Source organism: Oncorhynchus keta, chromosome 2, assembly GCF_023373465.1.
Source record: "Oncorhynchus keta strain PuntledgeMale-10-30-2019 chromosome 2, Oket_V2, whole genome shotgun sequence".
NCBI lineage: Eukaryota > Metazoa > Chordata > Actinopteri > Salmoniformes > Salmonidae > Oncorhynchus > Oncorhynchus keta.
In genome coordinates, this window is record NC_068422.1 from 56,234,136 (window position 1) to 56,257,381 (window position 23,246).

The following is a 23,246-nucleotide window of genomic DNA, read 5'->3' on the forward strand; positions in this document are numbered from 1 at the left end:
CCAAAGAGTCTTGCAGCTGTAATTGCTGCAAAAGGTGGCCCTACAAAGTATTGACTTTGGGGGTTGAATAGTTATGCATGATCAAGTTTTCTGTTTTTTTTGGGGTCTTATTTCTTGTTTGTTTCACAATAAAAAAGATTTAGCATCTTCAAAGTGGTTGACATGTTGTGTAAATCAAACGATACAAACCACCAAAACCCCCAAAATACATTTTGATTCCAGGTTGTAAGGCAACAAAGTAGGAAAAATGCCAAGGGGGTGAATACTTTCGAAAGTCACTGTACATTGTATTATTATGTTGTCCTTTTACTCCATCTGGGGGTTTCAGACAGTAAACCTTAATCTAACCTCTTTGATAACTGAGTATATGTTTTATAGAATCTGAAAAAATAGACCAGTCATCATAAAGGAAGGTATGGTTGTAAAATCCATCTAATTTCCAACAAGTGTAATTTATTTGTGGCCTTAGTGGGAGGTGGTTTAGTATTTGCTATGAAAAATACTTTGACCATATTTTATTGCTTTTAATAGATTAAGTGTTTTTTTTACAAGAATATGTCCTAAAACCATTTATAGCCTCACTTTGGTTTCGTCAATTTTATACTAAGTGCATTAATTCCATTAACTGGTGTCACACCCGGACCTTAGAGATCCTTTTTATGTCTCTTTTTTGGTTTGGTCAAGGCGTGAGTTTGGCTGGGTGTGGTTCTCAATCAGAGGCAGCTGTCTGTGGTCTCTGATTGAGAACCATACTTAGGTAGCCTTTTCCTACCTGTGTCTTGTGGGTAGTTATTTTCTGTTTTGTGTGTCTGCACCAGACAGAACTGTTTCGTTTGTTTCCGCTTTGTTATTTTTTTGTTCTAGTGTTCAGTTTTATTAAAAATCATGAACACATACCACGCTGCACCTTGGTCCTCTTCTTCAAACAGCCGTTACAGAACTACCCACCACAAACGGACCAAGCAGCGTGGTTACAGGGAGCAGAGGTTTCAGGACTCATGGACATGGGAGGAGATATTGGACAGACAGGGACCCTGGAGACAGGCTGGGGAATACCGCCGCACGCAAGAAGAACTGGAGGCAGCTAAAGTGGAGACGCGGCAATATGAGGCAAGGCAGCGCAGTAGGCACAAGAGGCATCTCCAAAACACTTTTTTTGGGGGGGGGGGGCACACGGGGAGAATGGCGTTTCCGCCCAGGGTATCCTGCGCCGGCTCTGCGTACTGTGTCTCCGGGGCGCTAGGAGGAGGGGTCAATTCGCCCTATGCCTGCGCTCCGCTCGTGTCGGGCGAAAGTGGCCATTGAGCCTAAGGGAGAGGTGCGAGTCGTAAGCACCAGATCTCCAGTGCTCCCCACAGCCCGGTTTGACCTGTGCCTGCACTCTGGAGGGGCCAGGCCAAAGTGGGTTTTCAGCCTGGAGGAGTGGTGCCAAGGCTGCGCTCCAGTGCTCCCCCACAGCCCGGTTCATCCAGTGCCTCCTCCACGCACCAGGCCTCCTGTAGGTCTCCACAGCCTGGTGGGTCCTGTGGCAGCCCCACACACCAGACTGTCTCTGCGTCTCCTCCCTCCAGAGTCGCCCTCCTGTCCGGAGCTGCCGGAGTCGCCCTCCTGTCCGGAGCTGCCGGAGTCGCCCTCCTGTCCGGAGCTGCCGGAGTCGCCCTCCTGTCCGGAGCTGCCGGAGTCGCCCTCCTGTCCGGAGCTGCCGGAGTCGCCCTCCTGTCCGGAGCTGCCGGAGTCGCCCTCCTGTCCGGAGCTGCCCTCCTGTCCGGAGCTCGTGGGTCCACGTTCCGCACCAGCGGATAGAGTCCCACGCAGACCCTCCCCTATTTGAGTCCGCACCTTTGGGGGCGGGGTACTGTCACACCCTGACCTTAGAGATGCTTTTTATGTCTCTATTTTGGCTTGGTCAGGGTGTGAGTTGGGGTGGGCATTCTATGTTTTTGTGTTGTATGTTTTCTATTTCTGTGTGTTTGGACGGGTGTGGTTCTCAATCAGAGGCAGCTGTCTATCGTGGTCTCTGATTGAGAACCATACTTTTCCCACCTGCGCCTTGTGGGTAGTTATTTTCTGTTTTGTGTGTCTGTGTCTTGTGTTCTAGTGTTCAGTTTTATTAAAAATCATGAACACATACCACGCTGCACCTTGGTCCTCTTCTTCAAACAGCCGTTACAACTGGGAATTCCAATTCTACCGTGGGAGTCAAACGCACAACCACTACCACACTGTACCAACGCAGCCATATGGGACTTAGTATTATGAAATAGTATGAAGTGTTTTGCTTAATGAACATCCATACAGTTACTTTTGGACACACCTACACATTCCAGGGTTTTTCTTTATTTTTACTATTTTCTACATTGTAGAATAATAGGGAAGACATCAAAACTATGAAATAACACATGGAATCATGGAGTAACCAGAAACGTGTTAAACAAATCAAAAACTATTTTTGATTCTTCAAAGTAGGCAGCCTTTGCTTTGATGACAGTTTTGCACTCTTGGCATTCTCAAATCAAATCAAATCAACTGTTATTGGTGACATACACATGGTTAGCAAGTGTAGCAAAATGCTTCTCGATCCGACTGTGCAGCAGTATCTAACAGGTAATATCTAACAATTCCACAACAAAAACTATAACACAATATCTACTAAAGTAACGGGATGCGAATATATAAGTATAACATATATGGATGAGCAATGACTGAGCGGCTAAGATGCAATAGATAGTAAAGAATAGATAGTGAATGATACAGTATATACATTTGAGATGAGGAATGTGAGATATGTAAACATTCTTAAAGTGGCATTATTAAGTGACTAGTGTTCCATTTATTTAAGTGGCCAATGATATCAAGTCTGTAGGTAGGCAGCCACCTCTGCTAGTGGTGGCTGTTTAACAATCTGATGGCCTTGCGATAGAAGCTGTTTTTGAATCTCTCTGTCCCAGATCTGATGCACCTGTACTGACCTCGCATTCTGGATGGAAGCAGGGTGAGCAGCTTGTGGCTCGGGTGATTATTCTCCTTGATGATATTTTCTGCCTTCCTGTGACATTGTGTGTTGTAGGTGTCCTGGAGGGCAGGTAGTTTGCCCCCGGTGATGCGTTGTGCAGACTGCACCACACTGGAGAGCTCTGCGGTTGTTGGTGGTGCAGTTGCTGTACCAGGCGACGATACAGCCCGAAATGATGCTCTCAATTGTGCACCTGTAAAAGTTAGTGAGGGTTTTCGGTAGACACATTTTTTCTGCTTCCTGAGGTTGAAGATGTGCTGTTGAGCCTTCTTCACTACACTGTCTGTGTATGTTTCAGTTTGTTGGTGATATTTACACCGAGGAACTCAAAACTTTCCACTTTCTCCACTGCTGTCCCATCAATGTCCTGTCAATGTGGATAGGGGTGTGCTCCCTTTGCTGTTTCCTGAAGTCCAAAATCATCTCTTTTGTTTTGCTGACATTAAGTGAGAGGTTATTTTCCTGACACCACTCTCCCACTACACTCCTATCCTATCCTCACCTCCTCCCTGTAGGTTGTCTTATCATTGTTGATAATCAAGCCTAGCACTGTAGTGTCGTCTGCGAACTTGATGATTGAGTTGGAGGCGTGCTTGGCCACACAGTTGTGGGTGAACAGGGAGTACAGGGAGTTTTTCCTAGCCACCGTGCTTCTATACCTGCATTGCTTGCTGTTTGGGGTTTTAGGCTGGGTTTCTGTACAGCACTTTGAGATATCAGCTGATGTAGGAAGGGCTATATGAATACATTTGATTTGATTTGAGTACAGGAGAGGGCTGAGAACGCACCTTGTGGGGCCCCAGTGTTGAGGATCAGCGGAGTGGAGATGTTTTTTCCTAACTTCACCACCTGGGGTTGCCCGTCAGGAAGTCCAGGACCCAGTTGCACAGGGTGGGGTCGAGTCCCAGGGTCTCAATCTTAATGAGGAGTTTGGAGGGTACTATGGTGTTGAATGCTGAGCTGTAGTCAATAAACAGCATTCTTACATATGTATTCCTCTTGTCCAGATGAGATAAGGCAGTGTGCAGTGTGATGGCAATTGTATCGTCTGTGGACCTATTGGGGCTGTAAGTAAATTGGAGTGGGTTTAGGGTAACAGGTAGGGTGGAGGTGATATGATCCTTGACTAGTCTCTCAACCAGCTTCATGAGGAATGCTTTTCCAACAGTCTTGAAGGACTTCCCAAATATAATGAGCACTTGTTGGCTGCTTTTCCTTCACTCTGCGGTCCAACTCATCCCAAAACATCTCAATTAGGTTCGGGTGATTGTGGAGGCCAGGTCATCTGATGCAGCACTCATCACTCCCCTTCTTGGTCAAATAACCCTTACACAGCCTGGAGGTGTGTTGGGTCATTGTTTTGTTGAAAAGAAAATTTTAGTCCCACTATGTGCAAACCAGATGGAGTATTGCTGCAGAATCCTGTGGTAGCAATGCTGTTTAAGTGTAGCTTGAATTCTAAATAAATCCCTGACAGTGTCACCAGCAAAGCACCATCACACCTCCTTTAATTTTATTTCACCTTTATTTAATCAGGTACGCTAGTTGAGAAGTTCTCATTTACAACTGCAACCTGGCCAAGATAAAGCAAAGCAGTACGACAAAAATAACAATCAATCAAATGTATTTATAAAGCCCTTCTTACATCAGCTGATGTCACAAAGTGCTGCACAGAAACCCAGCCTAAAACTCCAAACAGCAAGCAATGCAGGTGTAGAAGCACGGTGTCTAGGAAAAACTCATTAGAAAGGCCAGAACCTAGGAAGAAACCTAGAGTGGAACCAGGCTATGAAGTGGTGGTCCTCTTCTGGCTGTGCCGGGTGGAGATCATACAGAACATGGCCAAGATGTTCAAATTTTCATAGATGACCAGCAGAGTCAAATAATAATAATCACAGTGGTTGTCGAGGGAGCAACAGGTCAGCACCTCAGGAGTACATGTCAGTTGGCTTTTCATAGCCAATCATTCAGAGTTACTCCCTAGAGAGTTGAAAACAGCAGATCTGGGACAGGTAGCATGTTTCACCGAGTTACACATAAATACAGAGTTACACATAACAAAAGTATAGTCAATAACACAATAGAAACATCTACGTACAGTCTGTGCAAATGTAGAAAAGTAGGGAAGTAAAGGCAATAAATTGGCCATAGAGGCAAAATAATTACAATTTAGCATTAACACTGGAGTGATCGATGTGCAGATGATAATGTGCAAGTAGAGATACTGGGGTGCAAAAGAGCAAAAGGACAAATAACAATGTGGGGATGAGGTAGTTGGGTGTGCTATTTACAGATTGGCTGTGTACAGGTACAGTGATCGGTAAGCTGCTCTGACAGCTGATGCTTAAAGTTAGAGAGGGAGATATAAGACTCCAGCTTCAGTGCAGCTGTTTGCAATTCGTTCCAGTCATTGGCAGCAGAGAACTGGAAGGATAGGCGGGGATGACCAGTGAAATATACCTGCTGGTGCGCGTGCTACGGTGGGTGTTGCTATGGTGACCAGTGAGCTGAGATAAGGCAGGGCTTTACCTAGCAAAGACTTATAGATGACCTGGAGCCAGTGGGTTTGGCGGATCCAGTTTGCTGAGTAGAGTGTTGGAGTCTATTTTGTAAATGACTTCGCCGAAGTCAAGGATCGGTAGGACAGTCAGTTTTACGAGGGTATGTTTGGCATTATGAGTGAAGGAGGGTTTTTTACAAAATAGGAAGACGATTTTAGATTTAATTTTGGATTGGAGATGCGAGTCTGGAAGGAGCGTTTACAGTCGAACCAGATACCTAGGTAAATTGTAGTTGTCCACATATTAAGTCAGAACCGTCCATCCAGTGATGCTAGTCGGACGGGTGGGTGCGGGCAACAATTGGTTGAAGAGCATGCATATAGTTTTACTAGCATTTAAAATCAGTTGGAGGCCACGGAAGGAGTGTTATATAGCATTGAAGCTCGTTTGGAGGTTTATTAACACAGTGTCTTAAGAAGGGCCAGATGTAAACAAAATGGTGTTGTCTGCGTGGACGTGGACCAGAGAATCACCAGCAGCAAGAGCAACATCATTGATATATACAGAGAAAAGAGTCAGCCCGAGAATTGAACCCTGTGGCACCCACATAGACTCCCAGAGGTCCGGACAACAGGCCCTCCAATTTGAAAAACTGAACTCTATCTGAGAGAAGAAGTTGGCTAGGCAGTCATTTGAGAAACCAAGGCTATAGAGTCTTCCGATAAGAATGCGGTGATTGATAGAGTCGAAAGAATTGGCCAGTTCGATGAAGACTGCTGCACTGTATTGTCTTTTATCAATGGCGGTTATGATATCGTTTAGGACCTTGAGCGTGGCTGAGGTGCACCCATGACTAGCTCGGAAACCAGATTGCATAGTGGAGAAGTTATGGTGGGATTCGAAATGGTCGGGTTCTGTTTGTTAACTTGGCTTTCGAAGATTTTAGAAAAGCAGGGCAGGATGGATATACAGTAGATCTATAACAGTTTTGGTCTAGAGTGTCTCCCCCTTTGAAGAGGGGGATGACCGCGGCAGCTTTCCAATCTTTGGGGATCTCAAATGATACATTAGAGAGGTTGAACAGGCTAGTAATATCCGCCGTTTCTTAGAAGTAAAAATCTTAGATTTGGACTCATCAGACCAAAGGACAGATATTCACCGGTCTAATGTCCTTTGCTCATGTTTCTTGGCCCAAGCAAGTCTCTTATTATTATCGGCGTCCTTTAGTAGTGGTTTATTTCGAGCAATTCGACCATGAACGCTTGATTCACGCAGTTTTCCTATGAACAGTTGATGTTGATGTTCAAGCCTGTTACTTGAACTCTGTGACGTAATTATTTGGGCTGTAATTTCTGATGTGCAGTTAACTCTAACAAACTTATCCTCTGCAGCAGAGGTAACTCTGGGTATTCCTTTCTTGTGGCGGTCCTCATGAGAGCCAGTTTCATCATAGCGATGGATGGTTTTTGCTACTGCTCTTGAAGAAACTTTAAAAGTTCTTGAAATTTTCCGGATTGACTGACCTTCATGTCTTTAAGAAATTATGGACTGTTTATTTGGGCTCACGAGTGGCGCAGTGATCTAAGGCACTGCATTTCAGTGCTAGAGGTGTCTCTACAGACATTATCTACAAGCTGTATCACAACCAGCTGTGATTTGGAGTCCCATAGGGCGGTGCACAATTTGTCCGGGTTAGGGTAGGCCGTTATTTTTAAATATGAATTAGTTCTTCATTGACTTGCCTAGTTAAATAAAGGTTAAATATTTTTTTGTTTTGTTCTTAATATGGACTTGTTTTTTTTTTACCAGATAAGGGTGGTATACAGAAGATAGCCCTACCTTGTCACAGCACAACGGATTGGCTCAAACGCATTAAGAATGAAAGACATTTCACAAATGAACTTTTAACAAGGCACAACTGTTAATTGAAATGCATTCCAGGTGACTACCTCATGAAGCTGGTTGAGAGAATGCCAAGAGTGTGCAAAGCTATCATCAAGGTAAAAGGTGGCTACTTTGAAGAATCTCAAATCTCAAATATATTTTGATTTGTTTAACACTTTCTTGGTTACTGCATGATTCCATGTTTGTTATTTCATAATAATCATTTGATTTCTTCACTAATATTCTGCAATGGAGAAAATAGTAAAAATAAAGAAAAACCTTTGAATGAGTAGGTGTGTCCAAACTTTTGACTGGTACATGATATATATAACTGGGATCCTAATACAATTTTAAATATAATACATTCCAATTCAAACAGTCCAAACTGTTTTTATTCAATTAACTTTACAAATTTAATTTAATTCCATAACGAAGATTTTTGAAATTTGAATTTAATTGAACTTAAATGATTGGATTTTAACCCAATTCTGCCTTATAGTTGTCTTTTTTGTCATAAAAATGTGATTCCTTCTTGATTCGTTTTTGTTTTTTAATACCTGAAGTTCCTATAGAAGAGAATTTCAAGTCAACACCAGTAAAGAAAGGTAAAGCAAAGCTAAGATATTGGAGTTGTTCATTTACTGCTATTAATAAAGTATACTAAATTGTTTTATTTGTTTAGAACTTGTTGCACCACTGGGGAAAGCACGACCAAACATTGGAATCAAAGGTAGTAACGTCCCCCATTTTTTTCATTGTTCTTTTTTACATTGAATGTTTTCATACTTTGGGAAGTGAAGCCATTGTTAGATTGTATTTGAATGAATACATAAATCAACTTTAAGATAACAGGTTTAATAGAAATTGACACATTTTCTCTACGTTGATTTTCATCCTAAGACTTGAAAGATTCTGATGTGGATTGTATGGTCTTTTTTTGACAGAACCTGAAGTCATTCGCAGAAATCACAGTCACATAAATGCTTCTCTTACAAAGGAGAGAGTTAAAGTTGTACTTGTAAAGAAAGGTAAGTGGCATCACTTAAATATAGTATCCATGTTTATGCCCACTGTATTCATTATTTTACAATTTTAAACACATCTTTAATGTTTCTGTTTTGTTTAGACCTTGCAATGCACAATGATAAGGCAAAACCAACAATATTTGTACACCGAATATTTTATTTTCTGATTTTCTTTTTAAAAATCAGAGCCAGAGAGATTCTTGCAATTTTCATATCCACAATTCTTTCCTAACCATACAAAATTCTTACATTAGTAAGTAGATATTAAGATCCCACTTTCCAGCAAGTGTCCCTAATAGCTACATATTTACATGGTACTTACAGTGTCTTCATAAAGTATTCACACCTCATGATTTCTTACACATTTTGTTGTGTTACACTGAATTTAAAAAATGGGTTAATGCCAACCCCATAATGCCAAAGTGGAATTATATTTTTAGACATTTTTACAAATTAATTAAAAATGCATGGAATCATTGTGTGCAATATTGATAAAAAAATTGATAAAAAAATGATTGTCCCACTATGCGCAAACCAGATAGGATGGCATATCGCTGTAGAATGCTGTGTTAGCCATGCTTGTTAAGTGTGCCTTTGATGATTTTTGTGACTGCACTTGAAGAAACTTTAAAAGTTCTTGACATTTTCCGAATTGACTGACCTTCATGTCTTAAAGTAACGATGGACTGTCGTTTCTCTTTGCTTGTTTGAGCTGTTCTTGCCATAATATGGACTTAGCCCTATTTGGTAAAATACCATCTTCTGTATAACACCCCTACCTTGTCACAACACAACTGATTGCTCAAACGCATTAAGAAGGAAATAAATTCCACAAATGAACTTTTAACAAGTCACACCTGTTAATTGAAATGCATTCCAGGTGACTACCGCATGAAGCTGGTTGAGAGAATGCCAATAGTGTGCAAAGCTGTCATCAAGGCAAAAGGTGGCTACTTTGAAGAATCTCAAATCTGAAATATATTTAGCCATCTGGAAATGCAAATGCGCTACGCTAAATGCTAATAGCACTCATTAAAACTCAAATATTCATTAAAACACACTTGCAGGGTACTGAATTAAAGCTACACTCTTTGTGAATCTAGCCAACAAGTCAGATTTTTAAAATGCTTTTCGGCGAAAGCATGAGAAGCTATTATCTGATAGCATGCAACACCCCGAAATACCTGAAGGGGACGTAAACAAAATAATTAGCATAGCCGGCGCTACACAAAACGCAGAAATAAAATATAAAACATTCATTACCTTTGACGAGCTTCTTTGTTGGCACTCCTATATGTCCCATAAACATCACTATTGGGTCTTTTTTTTTATTAAATCGGTCCATATATACCCCAAATATCGATCTATGAAAAGTGTGTGATCCAGAAAAAAACTGCGTTTTAAAACGCAACGTCATTTTTTAAAATTAAAAAAGTCGACGATAAACTTTCACAAAACACTTCGAAATACTTTTTTAATCAAACTTTAGGTATCAGTAAATGTTAATAATCTATCAAATTGATCACGGGGCGATGTGTATTCAATAGCTCCACGTCTTCAAATCATGGTCGAAAATCTCTCTTCCAAAACATCCTGTTGGAGACCGGAAGGAATGGGGTCTCTCTTACTCGTTTGACCAAGAAACAACACCCAGGCAATTGACAAGACTTTCGACATCGTGTGGAAGCTGTAGGACTTGCAATCTCAGCCCCATCTAATTTACTGTCCCATAGACAATACATGCAAGTGGCGCATTGATATTTTTTCCAGTTTTCGGTGATCAGTTTTCCTTGCGCTTTTTGATGAAACACAGGTTCTGTTATAGTCACAGACGTGATTTAACCAGTTTTAGAAACGTCAGAGTGTATTCTATCCACACATACTAATCATATGCATATACTATATTCCTGGCATGAGTAGCAGGATGCTGAAATGTTGCGCAATTTTCAACAGAATGTTCGAAAAAGTAAGGGGTAGGCTTAAGTGGTTCACCTTTTTGGTTACTACATGATTCCACATGTGTTATTTCATAGTTTTTATGTCTTCTATATTATTCTACAATGTAGAAAATAATTAAAATAAAGAAAACCCTTGAATGAGTAGGTGCATCCAAACTTTTGGCTGGTACTGTATATAGATTCAGAACTTTTGTGAAACACAACAACACAGTTGAAAATATATGGCAAATATACTAAACAAAAATATAAATACAACAATATCAAAGGTTTTACTGAGTTAAAAGCAAATCAAGGCCCTAATCTATGGATTTCACATTACTGGGCAAGGGTTCAAGCCGGACGTGGATGGGCTGGCAGGGTTTACACGTGGTCAGCGGTTGTGAGAAGAGTTGGATGTTCTGCCAAATTCTCAAAATTTTATGGCAACAGTTCTGGTTGACATTCATGCAGTAAGCATGCCAATAGACCTTTTACACAACGTAGCAAGGCCCACTTCCGCTCAACTTCCTACCCGATACATAGCTTCCTGTCCGGATCGTGTCCTGTTGCCTGATTGTAGCCATACTAGCCTCGAAGTCACTCGTTTAATCATTACATCAGTATATTAATATAATCATATTTCTATCGCATTTTTTATCATTCTTGTTGAAAATTGTGTTTATCCATTCTGTTAGTGATTTTTGTAATTCAATATTTTATCTGTTAGCTAGCTAGCTATTAACACACTAACTAGTAAGCTGGCTAGCAATTAGCCAACACACCCTCCCTTACAAACCATGGCACTGTTTTACACAAGGTGCTTGCAAGAGCTGCCAAAGATAACAGTGGCGGATGCACATCGTCTGGCCAAGACAAGTAACGAAGCACCAATCAGGACTGTTTGAAACAGACACCTCACAAGTCCTCAAATGGCAGCTTCATTAAATAGTACCCACAAAACACCAGTCTCAACATCAACAGGGAAGAGGCGACTACGGGATGCCGGCCTTCTAGGCAGAGTTGCAAAGAAAAAGCCATATCTCAGACTGGTCAATAACAATAAAAGATGGGCAAAAGAACACAGACACTGGAAAGAGGAACTCTGCCTAGAAGGCCAGCATCCCGGAGTCGCCTCTTCACTGCTGACGTTAGTCTAGTGTTTTGTGGGTATTATTTAATGAAGCTGCCAGTTGAGGACTTGTCAGGCGTTGGTTTCTCAACTAGACACTATAATGTACTTGTCCTCTTGCCCAGTTGTGCACCGGGGCCTCCCACTTCTCCTACTATCCTGGTTAGAGCCAGTTTGAACTGTTTGGTGAAGGCTGTCATAAAGGCAAAGGTTGGCTACTCTGAAGAATCTCAAAAATAAAATATATTGTGATTTGTTTCACACTTTTTTGCTTACTTCATGATTCCATATGTGTTATTTCATCATTTTTGATGTCTTCACTATTATTCTACAATGTATAAAATAGTAAAAATTAAGAAAAACCCTTGAATAACTTTTGACCGGTAGTGTATATCTGGCTAAGGCATGCACAAATTGTTGCTTAAGAAATGTAATGCATAATGAAAATGTTAAAATTGAAATGCACAAAGAGATATTAGTCAGACCTCTCCTGCTAAATCATACACTTCCAAATACAAGATCAAAACAGTCCATGTACAGAAAGGTATTGATGTTCCATATTTACAAATGTTTGTGGCTTTTGTAGAATACCTAGATACTTATGCTCATCTTTTGTTTGTTAGCTGTGTTTGTTAGTAGAGTACTGCTCCACTTATCATGGCTTCTCATTGTTTTTATTCTTGTTTGATTTAGAGTCTGAAGCTTATAAAGGGAAAGCCAAAGAGGCAGCTATAGCACAATATGGATGGCTCTTATTACAATATCTGTCCCATTCAGTTCCTCACACATAATATAACTTAATGGTATGCAGTAAAAATGTTGGTTTTTCATTTTTTTTCCAGAACCTGCTCTGAAAGAAAAGGCCATGCCAGCCCCTGCAAAGAAAGGTATTAGAATTTACTCCCACTTCTCTTACTTAATGAGTTTATTTGATAACAATCCTAGCATCCTTGGTATTTCATTGTTGTTTATTATGTAACGGTAGCATGTAATTCATGTCTACAGCATACAGTACATTAGATGACCAATTCCCGGATGTCTGACTTTGGGAAACTTTTTTAATAGAAATTGTTAGTTGTACTTTATGTATGCCCTAACCTCCATTATGACTATTATCATTGATCTTAAATTGGTGTCTTTGTTTAGAACGTGAGGCTCCCAACCAGAAGGCCAAACCAGTATCTCAAAAGAAAGGTACTGATTCAATTCAAGGTATTGTTTTTCAGGTAAACGTTCATTTAGCAGAAGATAGAATTACGTGTCATTTCATTTATTTTGATTCAGTTGTGGTGAAATATGTATATTTGTGTAATTTGATTCAGAACCTGCTCTTAAAGAATATACCAAACCAGCCCTTCTAAAGAAAGGCACTGACACGTTTTAATCTCTCTAGTTTATTTTCAATACTCTATTATTCTAAGTATAACTCATATAACTCATAAAAGGTTTATATTTATCAACTAATACTTGAAGCATCTATTCCAAGTGTGTCAAACATCCCACATTATGAATTCAGGGGTATTTGATGGCAAGGCATGATATGCAGTGTGGCTCCCCGAACCTCAGTGAAGACGGCCTCAGTTCAAAATGCGGGGCACCCCTGATTTCACCTCTGATTTGACTGTGGTAATAATGGACAGATTGGTTTTCTAATTGTACAGTGTGAGGGGACATCCATAATTTCCTGTACACTGACCAATCATTCTGATATGATTCTGTTTGTTTGTAACTCATTTCTTAATACTTGTTCATGCTCCTTAGACTATGTTTACAATTGTAGAGATGCTGTATAGGTGCTTATTTAATAAAGATTAAATAAATAACAAATAAATTATCATCAAATGGATGATGGATGGGTTGAATGAAGACAAGATAATACCTTAAAGCCATAGGCCTAAATGTATCTGTCCTGTGCAATTTATATCTATAGGCTACATTAGGGTTTTCTTTCATTATTTTTGCATTAGTGGAAAAGCCTATTACCTAACTGTATGTAGCCAAATGCTTTTGGAAACCACCAGAAAACGTTCATGTCAATTCACTGAGGCAAAACGGACAATGACCAGTTGCATCACCGCCTGGTATGGCAACTGCTCGGCATCCGACCGTAAAGCGCTACAGAGGGTAGTGTGTACTGCCCAATACATCACTGGTGCCAAGCTTCCTGCCATCCAGGACCAGAGGAAGGCCCAAAAAATTGTCAAAGACTCCAGTCTCCCAAGTCATGGACTGTTCTTTCTGCTGCTGCATGGCAAGCAGTACCAGAGCGCCACGTCTAGGTCTAAAAAGCACCTTAACAGCTTCTTCCCCCAAGCCATGAGACTGCTGAACAATCAAATGGCCACCCAGACTATTTACATTGTTATGCATTTGTTATGCATTTGATCCCTGGTCCCCAAATGGCTTTGCTCCTCAAAAGGAGCAGATATTAAAGAGAGAACTTTACCAATGTCAACTAGATTGAATCATTCATTCTGACAATTTATGACATTCTGGTGAGCTGTATTTAGTCTTCAAGGACAACATAAAGGCTAATGACAGAAGAGAAGCAGCATGTAGCCTAGAAACCTATTTAAATACAGTCTCTGACTATAACCTACAGCGGGCCACAGGTTTTCACTTTATCAACTATAGTCAGGTGGATGCAGATGGGTTATTAGCAATTGCGGGTGAGTGCAGATGAACAAACAGCTGACCAGCGCACCACTAGTGGCTAGCACTGGGATTGAATACGTGACCCTCGGAGTGGGAGTCTGCAGTTTAAAGGCACATTCACCATCATTTTTAAAGGCACATCCTCCCCTCACAGCCTACATTGTCAATCAACACTACACAATATTTGACTCAAACGTAATGTTTGCATGACATTGTAATGTTTTGTCATTTCAACAAAAAATTGTGAAATAATCAGCTTTAGGAAAAGCAAAATCATCTTGTCCTAAAGCTGATGTTTTTATCGTACCTTCAGTTAAGAGCCGTGCTGTAATAATGCTATGTCATTTCTTGTTCCTACTTGTTTCAGAACCTGAGGGTGTGAAAGAGATGGACAAACCAGACCCTCTTAAGAAAGGTACAGTGTATGGATTTAGTTTCCATGCTCACCCATTCATGTCTTCTGTCAACTCAATACCCTTCGACTGTTATTTAGATAGGGTCTCATTCAAAACGGTTCTGTATTTGACTTAGAACCTGAAGCTACAAAAAAGAAGGCTAAGCCAGCAACTGTAACGAAAGGTACAGGTGTCGTTTTTGTTCATTTTAATCACTGTTGGATCTCTGTTAATTCTCTGTTTTCATGTCCTCCGGATCAGATGACCCCTGGATATAGCTTGTTTTCTATATGTACAGTGCCTTCAGAAAGTATCCACACCCCTTAACTTTTTAAACAGTTTTTTGTTTTACAAAGTGAGTTAAAAATGGATCTAATTGTAATTTCTTTGTCAACAATCTACTCAAAATACACTGTAATATCAAAATGGAAGAAAAATTCTAACATTTGTAAAAACTATTTGAAACATAACACACTAACATATCTTGAAGAATCACCTTTGGCAGAAATTACAGCTGTGAGTCTTTCGTGGTATTTTGTATTCGTATTTATTATGGATCACCATTAGCTGCTGCCATAAGGTTCCATATTAATCTGTTTTTTAAACACATTTTACTGCTTGCATGAGTTACTTGATGTGGAGTAGAGTTCCATGTCGTCATGGCTCTATTTAGTACTGTGTGCCTTCCCATAGTCTGTTCTGGACTTGGGGACTGTGAAGAGACCTCTTGTGGGGTATGCATGGGTGTCCGAGCTGTGCGCCAGTAGTTCAAACAGACAGCTTGGTGCATTCAACATGTCAATACCTTTCATAAACACAAGCAGTGACGAAGTCAATCTGTCCTCCAATTTGAGCCAGGAGAGATTAACATGCATATTATTAATATTAGATCTCTGTGTACATCCAAGGGCCAGCCGTGGCCTGTTCTGAACCAATTGCAATTGTCCTTTTTTGTGGCACCTGACCACACGAATGAACAGTAGTCCAGGTGCGACAAAACTAGGGCCTGTAGGACCTGCCTTGTTGAAAGTGCTGACAAGAAGGTAGAGCAGCACCTTATCATAGACAGACTTCTCCCCATCTTAGCTACTGTTGTGTCAATATGTTTGACCATGACAGTTTACAATCCAGGCAAACTTCAAGCAGTTTAGTCACCTCAACTTTCCCAATTTAAACATTATTTATTACAAGATTTAGTTGAGATGTAGGGTTTAGTGAATGATTTGTCCCAAATACAATGCATTTAGATTTAGAAATATTTATTGAACTTATTCCTTGCCACCCACTCTGAAACTAATAACTGCAGCTCGTTATTGAGTGTTGCAATCATTTCAGTCGCTGTAGTAGCTGTATAGTGTTGAGTCATCAGCATACATAGGAACTCTGGCTTTTCTCAAAGTCAGTGGCAATTCATTAGTAAAGATTGGAAAAAGTAAAGGGCCTAGACAGCTGTCTCGGGGAATTCCTGATTCTACGTGGATTATGTTGGAGAGGCTTCCATTTAAAGAACACCCTCTGTGTTCTGTTAGACAGGTAACTCTTTATCTACAATATAGCAGTGTGTGTAATCATAACACATTACTTTTGCCAGCAGCAGACTATGATCGATAATGTCAAAGGCTTCACTGAAGTCTAACAAAACAGAAACCACAATCTTTTTATCACACATTTCACTTAGCCAATTTGTGTAAGTACTGTGCTTCTTGAATGTCCTTCTCTATAAGCATGCTGTACGTGTCTTGTGAATTTGTTTACTGTAAAATAGCATTGTATCTGGTCAAACACAATTTTTTCCAAAAGTTTACTAAGGGTTGGTAACAGGCTGATTGGTCGGCTATTTGAGCCAGCTTTACTATTCTTAGATAGCGGAATTAATTTAGCTTCCCTCCAAGCCTGAGGGCACGCACTTTCTAGAAGGCTTCAATTGAAGTTGTGGCAAATTAGGAATGGCAATATCGTCCGCTATTATCTTCCATCCAAGTTGTCAGACCGCGGTGGCTTGTCATCGTTAATAGTCAACAATATTTTTTTTCACCTCTTCCACACTAACTTTACGGAATTTATAAGTATAATGATTGTCTCTTATAATTTGGTCAGATATACTTGGATGTGTATTGTCATTGTTGCTGGCATGTTAAACATACTTTTGATAATCTTGCCAATGAAAAATTCATAGGAATCACTACAAAACATATTGTACGACCTCTTATACACTATATTAGGCCCAGACTTTGGAACTTTGGTTTTCCTCGATATGGCTAGTATATTGTGATCACTACTTCCGACAGATCTTGATACTGCTTTCGTAAAGATGTGATCAATAATTAATGATGATTTCATTCCTGTGTGGTTTCTAACTACCCTGGTAGGTTGACTGATAACCTGAACCAGGTTGCAGGCACTGGGTACAGTTTGAAGCTTTTTCTTGAGTGGGTAGTCAATATTTAAATCACCCAGAAAATATAACTCTCTGATATAAGGACAATAAGGACAAAAGAAGGACAGAAGAAAAAGGAAAAGAAAGAGGACAACAAAGTGAAACAGTCAGCACTTCTATTGCAACTTCGTATTTCGTCGTCCTAACGTAGTCTACACTGCTATCTGCCCAGCAGCTAGCCAGCTAGCAAACGTCCACCGTCTACCGAATAGCAGCACTGTAGAAACTATTACACTCAACTGAACGACTTGATTAGTGTAGTGTTAGCTAGCTACATAGTTGTCTTTGCTGTCTTCGTATCCAAGATAATTGTGTAGTTTAGAGCGTGTAGTCTTAGAGTGATTATCTTAATTTACTGAGGTTAGCTAGCCAGCTATTTGTCGTCCTTAACGTAGGAGACACTGCTAGCTAGCCAACAGCTAGCCAACGTCTACTGAATAGAACTTCCGCACTCAACAACCCGGTCGCATTCCGCTTCGTTCCACAGGTAGTATCACATTTTCATTTCATTTCATTACAGCACAACGGTTTGATTTGTTTGATCGTAGCTAGCTACATAGCTAGCTACATATCCGTCTGTGTATCAAAGATAATTGTGTAGTCTAGAGCAATTTTCTAGGTTAGCTAGCCAGCTATTGTCCTTCTTTTAACGCAACGTAACGTAATCAACACTGCTAGCTAGCCAGCTAGCCCCCGAATAGCAGCACTGTAGAAACTATTACACTCAACGGAACGACTTGATTAGTGTAGTGTCAACAACGCAGCCACTGCCAGCTAGCCTACAAAGTCAACAACGCAGCCACTGCCAGCTAGCCTACTTCAGCAGTACTGTATCATTTTAATCATTTTAGTCAATAAGATTCTTGCTACGTAAGCTTAACTTTCTGAACATTCGAGACGTGTAGTCCACTTGTCATTCCAATCTCCTTGCATTAGCGTAGCCTCTTCTGTAGCCTGTCAACTATGTGTCTGTCTATCCCTGTTCTCTCCACTCTGCACAGACCATACAAACGCTCCACACCGCGTGGCCTCGGCCAACCTAATCTGATGGTCCCAGCGCGCACGACCCACGTGGAGTTCCAGGTCTCCGGTAGCCTCTGGAACTGCCGATCTGCGGCCAACAAGGCAGAGTTCATCTCAGCCTATGCCTCCCTCCAGTCCCTCGACTTCTTGGCACTGACGGAAACATGGATCACCACAGATAACACTGCTACTCCTACTGCTCTCTCTTCATCCGCCCACGTCTCGCACACCCCGAGAGCTTCTGGTCAGCGGGGTGGTGGCACCGGGATCCTCATCTCTCCCAAGTGGTCATTCTCTCTTTCTCCCCTTACCCATCTGTCTATCGCCTCCTTTGAATTTCATGCTGTCACAGTTACCAGCCCTTTCAAGCTTAACATCCTTATCATTTATCGCCCTCCAGGTCCCCTCGGAGAGTTCATCAATGAGCTTGATGCCTTGATAAGCTCCTTTCCTGAGGACGGCTCACCTCTCACAGTTCTGGGCGACTTTAACCTCCCCACGTCTACCTTTGACTCATTCCTCTCTGCCTCCTTCTTTCCACTCCTCTCCTCTTTTGACCTCACCCTCTCACCTTCCCCCTACTCACAAGGCAGGCAATACGCTCGACCTCATCTTTACTAGATGCTGTTCTTCCACTAACCTCATTGCAACTCCCCTCCAAGTCTCCGACCACTACCTTGTATCCTTTTCCCTCTCGCTCTCATCCAACACTTCCCACACTGCCCCTACTCGGATGGTATCGCGCCGTCCCAACCTTCGCTCTCTCTCCCCCGCTACTCTCTCCTCTTCCATCCTATCATCTCTTCCCTCTGCTCAAACCTTCTCCAACCTATCTCCTGATTCTGCCTCCTCAACCCTCCTCTCCTCCCTTTCTGCATCCTTTGACTCTCTATGTCCCCTATCCTCCAGGCCGGCTCGGTCCTCCCCTCCCGCTCCGTGGCTCGACGACTCATTGCGAGCTCACAGAACAGGGCTCCGGGCAGCCGAGCTGAAATGGAGGAAAACTCGCATCCCTGCGGACCTGGCATCCTTTCACTCCCTCCTCTCTACATTTTCCTCCTCTGTCTCTGCTGCTAAAGCCACTTTCTACCACTCTAAATTCCAAGCATCTGCCTCTAACCCTAGGAAGCTCTTTGCCACCTTCTCCTCCCTCCTGAATCCTCCTCCACCCCCCCCCCTCCTCCCTCTCTGCAGATGACTTCGTCAACCATTTTGAAAAGAAGGTCGACGACATCCGATCCTCGTTTGCTAAGTCAAACGATACCGCTGGTTCTGCTCACACTGCCCTACCCTGTGCTCTGACCTCGTTCTCCCCTCTCTCTCCAGATGAAATCTCGCGTCTTGTGACGGCCGGCCGCCCAACAACCTGCCCGCTCGACCCTATCCCCTCCTCTCTTCTCCAGACCATTTCTGGAGACCTTCTCCCTTACCTCACCTCGCTCATCAACTCATCCCTGACCGCTGGCTACGTCCCTTCCATCTTCAAGAGAGCGAGAGTTGCACCCCTTCTGAAAAAACCTACACTCAATCCCTCCGATGTCAACAACTACAGACCAGTATCCCTTCTTTCTTTTCTCTCCAAAACTCTTGAACGTGCCGTCCTTGGCCAGCTCTCCCGCTATCTCTCTCAGAATGACCTTCTTGATCCAAATCAGTCAGGTTTCAAGACTAGTCATTCAACTGAGACTGCTCTTCTCTGTATCACGGAGGCGCTCCGCACTGCTAAAGCTAACTCTCTCTCCTCTGCTCTCATCCTTCTAGACCTATCGGCTGCCTTCGATACTGTGAACCATCAGATCCTCCTCTCCACCCTCTCCGAGTTGGGCATCTCCGGCGCGGCCCACGCTTGGATTGCGTCCTACCTGACAGGTCGCTCCTACCAGGTGGAGTGGCGAGAATCTGTCTCCTCACCACGCGCTCTCACCACTGGTGTCCCCCAGGGCTCTGTTCTAGGCCCTCTCCTATTCTCGCTATACACCAAGTCACTTGGCTCTGTCATAACCTCACATGGTCTCTCCTATCATTGCTATGCAGACGACACACAATTAATCTTCTCCTTTCCCCCTTCTGATGACCAGGTGGCGAATCGCATCTCTGCATGTCTGGCAGACATATCAGTGTGGATGACGGATCACCACCTCAAGCTGAACCTCGGCAAGACGGAGCTGCTCTTCCTCCCGGGAAGGACTGCCCGTTCCATGATCTCGCCATCACAGTTGACAACTCCATTGTGTCCTCCTCCCAGAGCGCTAAGAACCTTGGCGTGATCCTGGACAACACCCTGTCGTTCTCAACTAACATCAAGGCGGTGGCCCGTTCCTGTAGGTTCATGCTCTACAACATCCGCAGAGTACGACCCTGCCTCACACAGGAAGTGGCGCAGGTCCTAATCCAGGCACTTGTCATCTCCCGTCTGGATTACTGCAACTCGCTGTTGGCTGGGCTCCCTGCCTGTGCCATTAAACCCCTACAACTCATCCAGAACGCCGCAGCCCGTCTGGTGTTCAACCTTCCCAAGTTCTCTCACGTCACCCCGCTCCTCCGCTCTCTCCACTGGCTTCCAGTTGAAGCTCGCATCCGCTACAAGACCATGGTGCTTGCCTACGGAGCTGTGAGGGGAACGGCACCTCAGTAACTCCAGGCTCTGATCAGGCCCTACACCCAAACAAGGGCACTGCGTTCATCCACCTCTGGCCTGCTCGCCTCCCTACCACTGAGGAAGTACAGTTCCCGCTCAGCCCAGTCAAAACTGTTCGCTGCTCTGGCCCCCCAATGGTGGAACAAACTTCCTCACGACGCCAGAACAGCGGAGTCAATCACCACCTTCCGGAGACACCTGAAACCCCACCTCTTTAAGGAATACCTAGGATAGGATAAAGTAATCCTTCTCACCCCCTTAAAAGATTTAGATGCACTATTGTAAAGTGGCTGTTCCACTGGATGTCATAAGGTGAATGCACCAATTTGTAAGTCGCTCTGGATAAGAGCGTCTGCTAAATGACTTAAATGTAAATGTAATGTAATGATATCACAAACACTATCAAGCATTTCACACATGTTATCCAGATACTGACCGTTAGCACGTGGTGGTCTGTAGCAGCTTCCCACCAGAATGGCCTTAAGGTTAATAAGGTGAGCCATATTACTTCAGCAGTATTTGACATGAGATCCTCTCTAACCTTTACAGGAATGTGATTCTGAATATAAACAGCAACACCTTCACCATTTCTGTATTTTCTGTATACCTTTTAACCTTGTATTGCTCCCACTGTATCGTCAAAGGTATTATCTAAGTGAGTTTCAGACATAGTCAGAATATTAATATAATCTGTTGCTAACAAATTATTGATTTCCATGAACCTTGTTTCTTAAAATCATATATTAACGTGGGCTATTTTGAGCACTTTTCTTCTGGGATGCTTACTTGCTTTCATTGCTTTACTGGGAAGCTTAGCAGCAGTAGATGTGCTCATGTTCTTTATGTTAGTGCAGGATGAGCTGCTCACAGTGGACTTCCTCCTAGGGCACACCGGCTTAGTGCTAACAGTATAAATGTGGTTCATAGGCACATGATTACTGCATATAATTGTTGTATGCGTAGTAGAGGCATTCGGGGCAGGTAAAGGGACATCAATTAGTTTACTTATATCGTGTCTACTGATGCCCCTGGTGTAATGTACAATTGCTGAAGCATTATGACAACTACATGTCACAACAGTAGGGATTAGCTGAGCTGGGCTTGAGTCATTGATAAGTCATTGTCTTAATGCAGCCTTAACATGCTGTGAAAGGATCCAGGAGCCCAAATTATTTGGGTGGATTACATCCTCCTTGTAAAACATGTTTTATTTCGAAAAGGTGTTGAAGTTGTCAACAAAAGCTACACGCATTGAGCTGCAATAATCATGTTGCCAATTGTGAAGAGAAAGAATCCTGCTAAAGCCTTCAATGCCGCGATTCAGAGATGCCAGAGGGACAGATTTGTTTTTTTGTTAGTGTTTAGCAGATAGTCAATCAACTATTTAAAATCCAGTTTCAACTGTTCAGAACTGCCCTTCATAATGTCATTAAAACTCACATGGACTACAATAGAATCGATTTCCTTGTCCTGGCGTAGTACTTTCGGGAGCAGTTTAGTAATGTGATTTGCTCAAGCTCCGGGATAAGACATTGTTTTTGCACAAGGAACGGTCACATTTCTTACCATGGAGCAGTGCAGAATCACAGCTGGCGAGAAGGACAAGGAAATCAACTTCGTAGTTGTAGACACAGGCACCCCCAGCAGCGAAGGTGCAGGAAGATAAGGCTCCAGGACGGCGAAACTAGTCACTGTTTGTATCCTCTCCAGGCCTCTTGTTGGGAGTGTATACTGCTTTGTGAGAAGTCGCCGTCTTCGGCTTCCATGGCCCGTGACATGCAACCATTGTTTATTGTCTTGCTCCTCTTGCTGAGCTCCTTCTACTCTGCTATCAGATGGCGGAGCCCCGGGCAACACCGGCCAGTGAAAAGGCGGAGATGCATCCAACAAGCGCGAATGGACTAGCAGCACGGGCAGGTGGACTGGGGACAGCAAGGAGTCATCATGTCAGGTAGTCCTGGGGCATGGTCCTAGGGCTCAGGTCAGTTGAAACTGGAGCAGCAGCACGGCAAGGTGGACTGGGGACAGCAAGGAGTCATCATGTCAGGTAGTCCTGGAGCATGGTCCTAGGGCTCAGGTCCTCTGAGAGATAGAAAGAAAGAGAGAAGGAGAGAATTAGAGAACACACACTTAGATTCACACAGGACACCGAATAGGACAGGAGAAGTACTCCAGATATAACAAACTGAGCCTAGCCCCCCGACACAAACTACTGCAGCATAAATACTGGAGGCTGAGACAGGAGGGGTCAGGAGACACTGTGGCCCCATCCGAGGACACCCCCAGACAGGGCCAAACAGGAAGGATATAACCCCACCCACTTTGCCAAAGCACAGCCCCCACACCACTAGAGGGACATCTTCAACCACCGACTTACCATCCTGAGACAAGGCTGAGTACAGCCCACAAAGATCTCCGCCATGGCACCACCCAAGGGGGGGCGCCAACCCAGACAGGATGACCACATCAGTGAATCAACCCACTCAGGTGACGCACCCCTTCCAGGGATGGCATGAGAGAGCCCCTGTAAGCCAGTGACTCAGCCCCTGTAATAGGGTTAGAGGCAGAGAATCCCAGTGGAAAGAGGGGAACCGGCCAGGCAGAGACAG

The 23,246-nt window shown here is 42.9% G+C and overlaps 1 protein-coding gene across 50 annotated transcripts in view; it reads left to right on the plus strand.

The window, feature by feature from the left end:
* si:ch211-266g18.10 (titin) overlaps window positions 1-23,246 on the plus strand; it is a 140,060-nt gene that overhangs the window by 100,469 nt on the left and 16,345 nt on the right. For all 50 annotated transcript variants that reach the window (XM_052478610.1, XM_052478613.1, XM_052478616.1 and 47 more), the window contains 7 exons: window positions 7,962-8,003; window positions 8,081-8,128; window positions 8,343-8,426; window positions 12,332-12,376; window positions 12,636-12,701; window positions 14,512-14,559; window positions 14,676-14,723. In XM_052478610.1, coding sequence (XP_052334570.1) covers window positions 7,962-8,003; window positions 8,081-8,128; window positions 8,343-8,426; window positions 12,332-12,376; window positions 12,636-12,701; window positions 14,512-14,559; window positions 14,676-14,723 — 381 coding nt within the window. The remainder of the gene's footprint in view (window positions 1-7,961; window positions 8,004-8,080; window positions 8,129-8,342; window positions 8,427-12,331; window positions 12,377-12,635; window positions 12,702-14,511; window positions 14,560-14,675; window positions 14,724-23,246) is intronic.